Source organism: Aphis gossypii, chromosome 1 (assembly GCF_020184175.1).
Source record: "Aphis gossypii isolate Hap1 chromosome 1, ASM2018417v2, whole genome shotgun sequence".
Classification (NCBI taxonomy): Eukaryota; Metazoa; Arthropoda; class Insecta; order Hemiptera; family Aphididae; genus Aphis; species Aphis gossypii.
The window spans coordinates 7,912,115-7,924,015 of NC_065530.1; the positions used below are offsets into that span (position 1 = coordinate 7,912,115).

General features: G+C 27.4%; 1 protein-coding gene across 3 annotated transcripts in view; it reads left to right on the forward strand.

Moving 5' to 3' along the window:
- LOC114119125 (MICAL-like protein 2) overlaps positions 1 to 11,901 on the forward strand; it is a 28,144-nt gene that overhangs the window by 15,363 nt on the left and 880 nt on the right. The window contains exons 4-9 of one of the 3 annotated variants that reach the window (XR_003592002.2): positions 2,034 to 2,125; positions 7,396 to 8,555; positions 9,470 to 9,918; positions 9,989 to 10,088; positions 10,150 to 10,275; positions 10,348 to 10,556. Coding sequence is in view for 2 of the 3 variants with exons in the window: in XM_027980602.2 (XP_027836403.2) it covers positions 2,034 to 2,125; positions 7,396 to 8,555; positions 9,470 to 9,918; positions 9,989 to 10,088; positions 10,150 to 10,275; positions 10,348 to 10,463 (2,043 nt within the window). In the remaining variant the exon portion in view is untranslated. Of the gene's footprint in view, positions 1 to 2,033; positions 2,126 to 6,492; positions 6,624 to 7,395; positions 8,556 to 9,469; positions 9,919 to 9,988; positions 10,089 to 10,149; positions 10,276 to 10,347; positions 10,557 to 11,901 lie in introns of those variants that run through there. The other 2 variants (XM_027980602.2, XM_050201542.1) reach the window with 2 other exon arrangements.

Consider the following 11,901-nt stretch of genomic DNA (forward strand, 5'->3'; position numbering starts at 1 on the left):
CTTCACTGGGTCAGTAGCCGTAACCTTTGAAAAATCATGAAACGCAGATTATTATAGGTGGAGTTAAAAACATTTCTATAATTAGGCCAGTATGTATGCACAGTGCTGATTAACTTAGTAGTGCCGTTTGGCAACTCGACGTATAACAGGAGAAAGACATCGAGTGTGATAGAGACATGAAAACCGGTTCTCGCAACACTGTTTATAATTTATTAAGGTCACATGTGCGCGTTGATCCCAATGAGAAACTTTCACTGATAGTGATTTTAGATTTGCCCTTTCCACACATTTCCACAATTGCAATGACTTTGGCATAATATTTTGTATTATATGGCATATAATGTACTAGAAAAAATATTATCAGCATATTATGTTACTTGATTTTGAAGATTATACAAGATCAACGTTGTTTTGTATACCGTAACACAACTGTGCAAAACTAACGTTGTCTGATACGGTCCTAACGCAGATCACTTAAATAATGTCCTTCTGTAGGAAAACAGGTTTTGGTAAATCATCTAACCGTGGCTTCAAAATTTGAATTTTGGCTACATTCCAATTTACTCGTATTATACTAGCCGATTAGAAAAAAATGGACGAAAAACATTCTCTCATTTTTTTTTTTGTTCCGTAAGTCGTTTTGATAATTTGACCCTCGTATGAGGTTATTCTTTTTTAGTGTTTAACCTTTTGACCACCAGTTTGTAAATTTAATTCGTGTTCGTGTTCGGTCCACGGAGTTAAACAATCAAACAGTTTATATTACACATTGGCGATACTACTACCACTGTTTTCTCTAATTCTACTACTATACCTACTACCGATTTTCAACTACTAATTGTTTGAATGACCTAAAAAAAAAATATTTATATATATATATTTAAAATGTCTTGTTGTGAGCTCTAAATGATTGCAAGTTTATGCTGTACAATTATTATCACCACGCATTTCGTAACTAGAACAGTTTTTATTGTTATTTAATTCATTATAAAAGTAAAATGAAGATCACGTTTTAATAGAAATTACGTACTTATTATTACTTACGTAACTTTATTTTACTTATTTTAATAATTTAAAATAATAATAATAAATTAAAAGTAAAATAAAATAAAATATATATAATATACATATATATTTAAGCAAAAAAAAGTGCGATCACTGGATGGTTTCTTCCCTCACCCTATTCATGTTTCTTAAATTATTTTGGCACATCGCACATATTCTTATCATGTCTTTAGATACCTATAGATCGTATATTTCGTAATTTATTAAAAAAAAAAAAATTTGTTATTTTATTTTTGTTATGATACATTTTATGAAGTTCAGAAACAATGAGACTTATTATAGGTATTAATTCTTAACATGGTTGTTATTAATCGGTAAAAGTATGATCTTGAAATATTAATGACAAATAATAATAGGTGAAAATTATTAAGTATATTATATTAAATTCGATTGTAGTTTTGATTCTTTGAAAGAATATATATACGTAATATTAATTTATTATTAAAAAGTAGAAAATATGACTAATATTTTTCAATTATTTTTTAAGTTTATGGTTTTTTTTTCGTGGTCTTTACTGTTGCAATGTTATATTTATAAAAATAAATAGGTAAATTAGTTAGTTACTATTTTCTTCTTGTTTTGATAGTTGTGTTATTCTTCGTTACTTATTTTACTTGTTAATATCTTGGTTAAACTGTCAAGAAAATTAGAATTAAATTGATTTATAGTCAATGTTTATTAGTCATATATAACAGTGCTAATCTTTCATTGGCAAATCCAGGATGCAACCAATTATATGTTGTGCTCACAGAATAATAAAATGTATTTTTCTAACTTAGTTTGACTTCCACGCGTCTTAATTCATTATTATGCCCACCCCGCACACCACTCGCTATTGTCCGCCGTTATAGTACCTATAGCTACTATACTGCCTACTGCAGTTAGTTTCTTTGACTTCGTCTTTCAGTTTTGATTATGATTTCGTTTGTGTCTCTTCTTATTATTAATGTATTTTATTTTCTATATAGCTACAACGCCTGTGAAAACATCACCTGAATCGCCAACCACAGTTGAACGGCCCAGAACTAACACAGGATCCGGTCAAAATGCTCCAACAAAGGTGAAAACTTTTATTTTATTTCGTAATTTTTTAATAGGAAAATTATTTGATAAATGTGTTAAATAATTATTAATCATTAGCTTTTGCCATTATTAGAGTAAACATTTTATTTTTTAATTCTGTGGAATGTTTTTCCGAATGCGGTATAATTGAATACGGCTGATAATACCACCCTGTGTTTTGTGCGTTTTCCAGTTTTTCACATTCTATATATTATAGTACTATACAACTTTTATAATTTATTATATTTTATTACTTTAAAAAGTTATAATTTATACATTTTCATGTGTTGTGTATTATAAGTAATTTATAATATGTATTTTAAGTAAAATAATTAAAATAAGTTCTCAGCATATATTATATTATCATGATCGAACATTTCCAGAGAACTTTTATGGTTAATTATGATTTAAAGTGTTTGACTAAAATAAATTGACGAAAAAAATAAAACAACTAAATTACATTTTTTAAATTATTGTTTATGAAATAAACAGTAAACTTCATAAAAATTCATTATTTTGATATAAACCTCTTTTATTTAAGAAAGTTTAAGTTGTTTACCTCATTTACAGACCACTTGAGTAGGTGGATTAAAATATATAATAGAATACTTTTCATATATTTAAGAGAAGGCACATTAAGGTATCAAATTTAGTTTGCTAGTTTTTGCTTAGATAATATCTACTACGCGATTTTAAAAACAAAATATAAAACCTTCAAATATTTATTAAAGAATAAAATTGTTATAAAGTTCTTAATAAGAAATTACATAATATACTGAGTGATTCATTTATTGAGTAACACTCATTATTTTAAATTTTATTAACGTTATTGAATATATTTTTCCTCACAATTTCTAGTCAAAATAAAATAAAAAAAAATTTGTAGTTATAATTTTATTTTATTTTTTAACTTTTTTGAATAATAATATACACTTTTAATTTAATACTTCGGAGTAGAATATTTTTGGAAGTATTTCGATTTATAAAAATCTAAAATAGTTGATGAGGTTAGTATTTGTAGTTAGTACCTAAGTTTATGGGAGTGAAGTGGAGTGATATGAGCAATGAGCATACCTACTCTGTAAAATGTTAGTCTCCTATTCCGCTCGCCTAAATTTTAAATACTTAGTTATAACTTATAAATCATAAACTGCTCGTCCGAATTTTGAGTTTTGTGTATTTAAATACTCTAAAATATATTTTGCTTCAGAATATTAAATTAAAAATGTATGTTTTGTTTTGAAATAGTAATTACTGAAAAATATGTAAAAAAACTATTTCCAAAAATGTTAATAGATTTTAAAATTACGAGTGTTGTTTGATCAAAGATAAGCTCTGTATAAGTTAAGATAATTTTAATAAAATGTGGTTGATTGTTGATACATATGTTTTGTTTAATTTAAAAATCAAAAAGTTAGAATATGTGTTTTAAGAGTTAGGTATATTTGCAACTTAACCTAGAATGAAAACATTTCTTTGTGTATTTTTGTCATTTTTTGACGTAACAAATTGTAGTTATAATTGTTTGTTAAATAATATTTTAAATATTTTATTTGAAATGTAAATGAATTTTAATTTGTTACCTATTTAATTTGTTTGACATGTTATTATGGTTATCTGTATATATATATTTTAAATTTTTTATTTATTCTTAATGTTTGTGAGAATAATAAGCTTTAAATTTATTATTTTTATAATTTGTTATTATTTATTTTTTATTAAGTTTGAATGCATAGTGTTAACAATTTATTACGTCAAAATGTACTATATTTTAATTTTATTATTTATACATAACCCAAACAGATCGTTATTCTTATGTTTATTTATTTGTATTGTCCAGGAGGACAGCTTGGATCTTATGGGGTCTTATAAGCCTGAGATCTACTGCTAGAAGGTAAAATATATACATGTATATATATTATATTATATGTATGTATGTATAATATATATATAATTTTTAAATTAAATTATGCTTTGGGTTGTGTGGTGAAAGTTTTTGTAGATTTTAAACTGCATGTGTAGATTTGCTTAAGTAAATTTTGATGATAGCTTCAACAGAAAATGAATATTTATTTTTAAATTAAATACTTTGTTGGATAAATAATTATTTTTGATCTAATCTCAGATTAGAATCATTTTTAAAATGTGTTTATTTTATTATGCTCAAATGTATTAATAACTTTTTAAATAACATTGGCTTGCACCGTTGAGAACAATGTACGATTTATGTTTCTTACTTCACAGCTATCCTGTTCCATTGATCTGTGTTCTGTCTACAATTATTTAAAAAAAAAGTATTATACTATTTTTGTTATTTTTTTATATTATTTTGAATATTATAATTTTTAACTTAAGAGAATTAATTTTGATAAGTTAGACAATCATTGGAAACGTTTAAAATGTATAATTAGCTATGTAATTATACCACAATTTAATTCACTTTATGGTATTGTAAAGAATTGCTTAGTCAATTCTTACAATTCATTTATTTCAAAGTATTTATTTGATGGTAATAGTATAATAGGATGTATTATAATATATTCCACTTGTTACTATAATTACATTTATTTATTATTTTTGTTTTTATTAGAATGTATAGGTAACTATTTATCTATACTACTATATAAAATAGAACCACCTTTTTGTATGTACGCGCATAACTCAACAATGCCTTGACCGATTTCGCTCATTCTTTTTTTGTTTATAAATATATTATAAATATAATAAATAAATAATAATTGGTTCTTCTAAATGTTAATGGCATTTAAGTGACTTGAATTGGGTAGTTTCAGACGTTTCGGTAGTTATTCAATTTCTAAAAGTCCAACTAATTGTAAGTTAATCTCAATGGCTTCTTAGTTAAGCTCGTACATTATTATCATTATTTCTTCATAATTTAAAATAGTAATCAATAATTATTCATAATTATGAATCTGAAAAAGCAATTAAATCTTGCTAGAAATATTCTATTGAATTATTGTATTCTAAAGCTTTTAACTTATAATCGCGTAGATGTGTTCGATAACAGTATTTTTATATTGTAATTTACTCATGTTAGTCATGTTTAATGTTCATATTTTTTTTTATATACGTTAGTGATTAATTTATTTGTAAGGAAAAATTTTATTTACAATAAAAATAATAATTTGAACCGTACCTGTTGAAAAACATGGTAACAACAAAAGATAATATAAGTAAAAATGTACTTACATAATATAATACAAACTGACTTATCAAATAACAAAAAATTTAACAGTATCTTGGCTTAAAAAAATTGTTTAATATCATTAAACACTAATGTAGGTACCCTAAGGTTACAGTAAGATAAATCTAAACAGTCCAAATAACCAACAGACGTGAAAATATTCGCGAGTGAGAAGTTATTTTTATCAGTATGTTAAAAGAATTATTATTTTTAATTTTTAAAATTAATTGTAAAATTCAAATTATAGGACAGTCTATTTTGTTTATTTTAATTTGTATAAAAATATTAGATACCTTCTACGACTTTTTAAAGTGGCGATTTCAAAGAAATGTAGTACCCCATTGTAATGATGGGGGCCTTTCAATTTTACGTTAAAAGGATAAATTACATTTTAACTTAAAAAATAGTTCTGAACAAATTCGAGCAAATCTCAGTGAATATTAATTTTATAACACTGAATATGTGTAAGTATTATTCTTAATTTTTAAAACTTCTGACACGTTTGATAAATCGTACTATAGAATTGTAATATCATTATTACGTATCTATATTCCATATGATATTCAAATGCAATGTTCATCATCGTTTAGTATATGCTAATTTGAATAATAGATAAAGTTCGTGTACAGAGAAAGACAATACAATAGCAAACAAGGCGTGGTGATTTCACACCCAGTTCCGATTGTAAAATGACTCATAGGTAAAAGTCAACGTGTTTTTATAACAAGTCATACCATTCGTTAACAAATATTGACCAAAAGTCAACAAGTCAAATGTTTGTAAATCAAAAATATTATTTTATTTAAGTTTTTTCATTGGCTGTCATTGTTTAAAATCAACTTTAATGTCTACCGTTGTCTATGTTTAGAAAATACATATATAGCCAATGGTATCTTAAACATTTTTATTTATAGTTGAATACTTAATTATAACTGTTTTAAACGTCATTACATTAAATTTACTGCGGTTTATCGTTTCTTATGGTTAACTTGTGACCTTGTCAGTTGTCGATTCTACCTAATGTTCTCACTTATAGGTTGCAATTATTACCACAGTGAGTTTTTGTTTGTAGTAATTTATTTTCAATAGCTTAATTAATTATACAATAATTAGATAAAATAATAAATATACCTATACCTAACGGAATATTCAGATTAGTGTCATTAGTTCAGTGTTTCACTTTACAGTGATTATTCGTTTACATTTTTTATCATAATAATAGGTTTTAAATTATCTGTTAAATATAAAATGTTTAATCACGTCGAGAATTAAAATGTTATTAGGACTAAAAGTAAGTTTTTCTCATGATTACAGTATTAATTTAGAACATTTAGTTGGTTGAAATATATTATAATACGTTTTTAAAATTATTTTTAGTAGTACAATATACCTACCTAATACATAGTACTTACATATTTAACCTAACCTTTCGGTGCTATTTTATTAAATTAAAAATATTAAGACATAATTTTATAATTATTTTTATGTTTATAATATTATGTATATTGTATACACTAGGTACCTATGCATTTATTAAAGTACTTCACGATGAATCATTGAAATTAAATGAATTAATCATCACTATACGATGCTAATTTATTTTTCGTTTTTAGTTTCAAAAGTTAAAATTCGAACAAGTATTTTGCTAGGTAAAAAATAATTTTTGATTTTTGATTAAGTTTTGATGTGATTCATATAATAATAATTTTTTATTAACTAGTTTAAGCTGGTTTTGGACGTTAGAGCATTTTAAAATAACTAGAATGTTTTCTATGATAAATAATATTCCTAGCACACATTTAATTTTTGCTTGTGCAATGCATGTTTTATAAATATGTACATCATTAAAAAAAGTAAATATAAAGCAAGTAATATTAATCCATATTTATAGTTTTATGAGAATACCCTGCGAGGTGTTCTTCGTAATTAAAAAAAAAAAAAAACAAAGTATCTCGCTAATTATTTTATATTTACCTGTCGCAGCCCTACTAGTTCTTCCTATAGCCCATATACGTTATTATTATTCCGGTCAGAGCGCTATATTTGTTTTGCGTCTGTTTCAGTTGGGCGCAGGCGTTGGCGGTTGTAGAGTGTGCAACCAGTCCGTGTTCCTAGCCCAACGTCTGCTCATCTCTGGTCACCTATTCCACCGGACGTGTTTCAAGTGCGCCCGGTGCTCCGCCCTGCTGAGCGTTGCGAACTATTACGAGACGCAGGACGGCAAGTATTGCTGCGAAACGTGCCCGGACGAAGAGCGGACGGTGTCGCCGACCGTGTCGTCGACGACGGCGGCTACGACGACGCCACAGTCGCAGCAACCGTCGTTGGTCGGCGATCGCCGTGCGCTATTCGAAACGCTGGCCGCCGCCGATTGTACAGACGACGTGAAAGCGTCGAAAAAGGCGCAGCGGCCGGTCACACTCAAAATGGTCGATCCTCTGACGACCACTACCGCCGCCGCCGCTGCCGAGAAGTCTGCTGTCACGTGCAGCGACGACAACGACAGCGGCGTAGTGGTGGACAGCGACAAGAAAGAGTCGAGTGACGCGAAAACCTCGGCAAGCGTCACCGGCAGTCGCGAAACCCTTTCCGACGTAGTGGCGGTGGTTGCCGACGAGGATGGCGAATCGGCGTTGCCGCCACCGTCGTCGGCGGACGATCGAGTGACGGACAATGATACTGCTGCTGTTGTCGTATCCGACCAATTGCCCGACGTCGGTGGTCCGCCCGTCGTCGTCGAGTCGTCACCTACTCTGCCGTTGTCGGACGATTCAAAACGACCCGACGACGAAATAGTGGTCGAACCACTAAAACACGTTCAGATCCCGCCGATATCGGATGATCTGAAACAAGTCCTCGAACTTCCTCCGGCTAGTAAAGCCCCGGCCGAAGAGCAGCTTGAATCCCCGGAAGATTACGAGATAAAAACCCTATCCAACAAGCTGCTTAAAATGGATTATTACGAGAGTAATAAAGAGGTACCGGTTCCTAGTCCTAGAAAAAGAATTAAATCTCCGATAAAAACCAATTACCCTGAAAATTTAAATCCTTTCGACGACGAAGAGGACGATGGTAACAATAACAAGAATGATAGCACAAATCCGTTCGGATCCGATTTCGAAGACGAAGAACTTTCAGTTAAGAAAAACGTTAGTTTGAATCCGTTTTCGAGCGATGAAGATGACAACGAGCCTGTTTCTCAGCCCCCATTACCAAAACCTAGGTAAGGATTTTTATGTTGAATTTTATTAATCACAGATCTTTGCTTTAAATTTCGATTTGAATGACTTGATATTTTTCAGGTATTTTCATAGTTTTTCATTTCATTAAAATTATTTATTAAAATTAACAATTAATAATATATTTTAGAGTAATTTTTCTATTAGTTTTCACTGTATTACTGTAAATATTAGTTTTATACTTTGATGATTAAATTTAAATTATATTTTATAAGTTACACAAATAATATAATTGCACTAAAAACATTATAAGCAGTATATAATGAATTGATAATTTAATGTGATTTTCCACCTACATCATAAAATTAATTAATTAATTAATTACTAAGAAAAAATTATTTTAAAGAACAAATAATTATAAATAAATATTACTTTTTTAAACTTAGTTTAAATTGTAAAAACATTTGTTATAAATTATAATCCATTTGCCATAGCCACAGTAATTATTAATAAATAATTATTTGTATATGCAACAGTGTTATTTAATGATATTTATAACTGTTATTGTTGTTTTTATTAACTTTTAATTTTGAATATTCTTAATAATTTCTTAAAAAACATTATGTTTTATTTTTTTATTACCTTGGTACTTATAATAAATTGGCACTCTTTATTCTTATAAATAAAGCTATTCAAACAATTAAAAGGTTATTTATGTTTATTGAATAATTAATATCACAGAAATACAATTAATTTCTCAATTTTTGCTTAATTAATAACTTTTATCTAATAATTATATATTATACATTTGTCTGTTATGTTACATGCATTTTATTATTTAGTATGATTCTTATTATGTTACAATGTTATTTTTTATTTGAACACAATGACACAGTTTATTATGTCACAACTTTAAAACTTCTTGATTAAAACTAATATAATTATATTTTTATTTTAGGACGGTTTTGTCTCCTATATTGAAACCACGATATCAAACCCATCGTAAGCAAAGTAGCGCTTCGAGTATATCTTCCTATTCAAATACTCCTCGAAAAAAGAAACCAGCTCCACCACCTCCAGTATCAAGACTATCTCTTGGAAACATTGAATACTCAAATAATATGCATATGTCGTCTCCTAACAGTTTAGAAGACTCCAGTTGTAGTGGAAGTGAACCATCATCAACCACTAACCAGGAACGATACAGATTACACAAGAGCACACATGGGAAATGGAAAAGAAAGAAAGGACCAGCTCCTCAGTGTCCAATACCACAAAGAAGACGAATTAAACCTATGCCTATGGAAGATATTAAACAAGAGTTGTTAGATATTGAAATAAAACAGCAAGAGCTTGAGAGACAAGGAGTTAAATTAGAAAAAGATATAAGATTAAAGTGTAATGAAGGTATGTATATAGAATTATATTATGTAAATAATCTATTAATACATTTATTATTTTATTTATTCTGTTTAAGATTTGAACAATGTTGATGTAGAAGAAATGGTGTTACAATTGTTTGAATTAGTTAATGAAAAAAATGAATTGTTCAGAAAACATGCTGAACTTATGTACCTGTATGTATCTATTTTGATAAAACAATTACAATGTACCTTTCTAACAAAAAATTATTTTTAGGCGAAAGCAACATAACTTTGAAGAAGAACATGCTGAATTAGAATACCAAATACGCGTATTAATGTCTAAGCCTGACCACACTAAAACAGATACAGAAAAAGCACGAGAAGAAGAACTTATCCGAAGGTTTGTGTCAATAATCAATATAAATATATAAAATACTAAACTGTTTTTAAAATATATTATTTTTTTCAATAGATTGGTTGAAGTTGTTGAAAGGCGCAATGAAATTGTTGAAAGTTTAGAAAAAGATAGACTGCGCGAAGCCGAAGAAGATCGTAGTGTGTTCAATCAAATTGGAACTTTTGCTCAAGGTTCAAAAAATATCCATCGTATAGTTTACTAGTATAAAAATATGTTTGACATCATTAGTGGTTTGCGGAATGACGTTTTGTTCGTTTTTTAAGGTGATTGCATGTGTAACGTGTATGAAATCAATTTGCTTTTATAACTCTGTGTTGCCTGTTTTCATTTAAAATACAAATAATTTTCACTTTACTAAATTTAATGGTTTCTGTCTCTCCAGTAAAATATAGTATACACTAAAAAAATTTATAAAAAATGTAGTAGAATATTTAACATTGAAAAAAAAAACTGACGTAGAATCATGGATTATAATGTTTTTCAATTTGATAATATTAAGTAATATTATTCTAATATAATACTCATTGTAATAGAAGTATAAAGGTATTCAAAGTTTTTCTGTATTATCTGCTGAAGAGATGGAAATAGTTAATGTTTATATAATATCATGCTCATTTGCCATTAGGAGTGTATGCTTGTGTATGGTATTATTTGGTTATTATTGGTTACAATACTTTTTAATTTGTTTGCTATCTTACATCATATTTTAGCTTAAAATCCATTATTCTAATTTCAAAACTGATTAGTACTAGCTTTTAAAAATACTTGTTTTGTATTTTAACATGTTTGTGTTTTTTTCCAAAATAGCTTGCTAATATAGTTACAGTAGAAATAGTTGAGGAATTAGAGCCTTGACAGACATTAAAAAAAATGGTTAATAGAAATTTTGCAATAAATGTATATATTTATTTTACAATGTGTGTGTATTTTCATATAAATAATAGTAATAAAAAGTAATACAATACATACATATATAGTCTACTTGTCAGTCACTGATTAAATTAGATTAAATTAAAAAAGTGTTTATTCACGTCACATTTATCACATAATTAGTTAGATATTCCAAATAATCCAAACTATTTTTATATGTTTGATAGCTGTAGCTACACTAATTAGTGTTAGGCACCACAATGTTTTTACCTCAGTTATTTTATATTTTTTTTTTAACGATGACGGATAACAGAATGACGATTAATTTAATTTATATTGTAGTTACTTTTTATTGTGTTCAAAATTCCAATTGCAAACTTAAAGAGTGTAATTTTTAATTTTAACATAATTTAAGTACATTACTAAATATAATATGATATAATTTGTTTAACTATTATAATTATTATAGAGTTATTATAATTATTTATTTGTAGGAATAGTAAAAAGTAATTAAATTAAATACATTTATTTTATGCTTCCTTATTAAACATTTTGGAAAAATTGCTTAAAAAAGTGAATGGCTTTAATGCTTATATCTGTTTTGCTATATCTTATAAAAAATAATAGATTAAGGTGCTTTGTGCTATCGTCATTTTCACCCAGTAGATAAGTTAATATTTTAATTAAGGTGGTAACTAAAATATTTAATAAAAATTCTAAATAACATGTTATTGAATT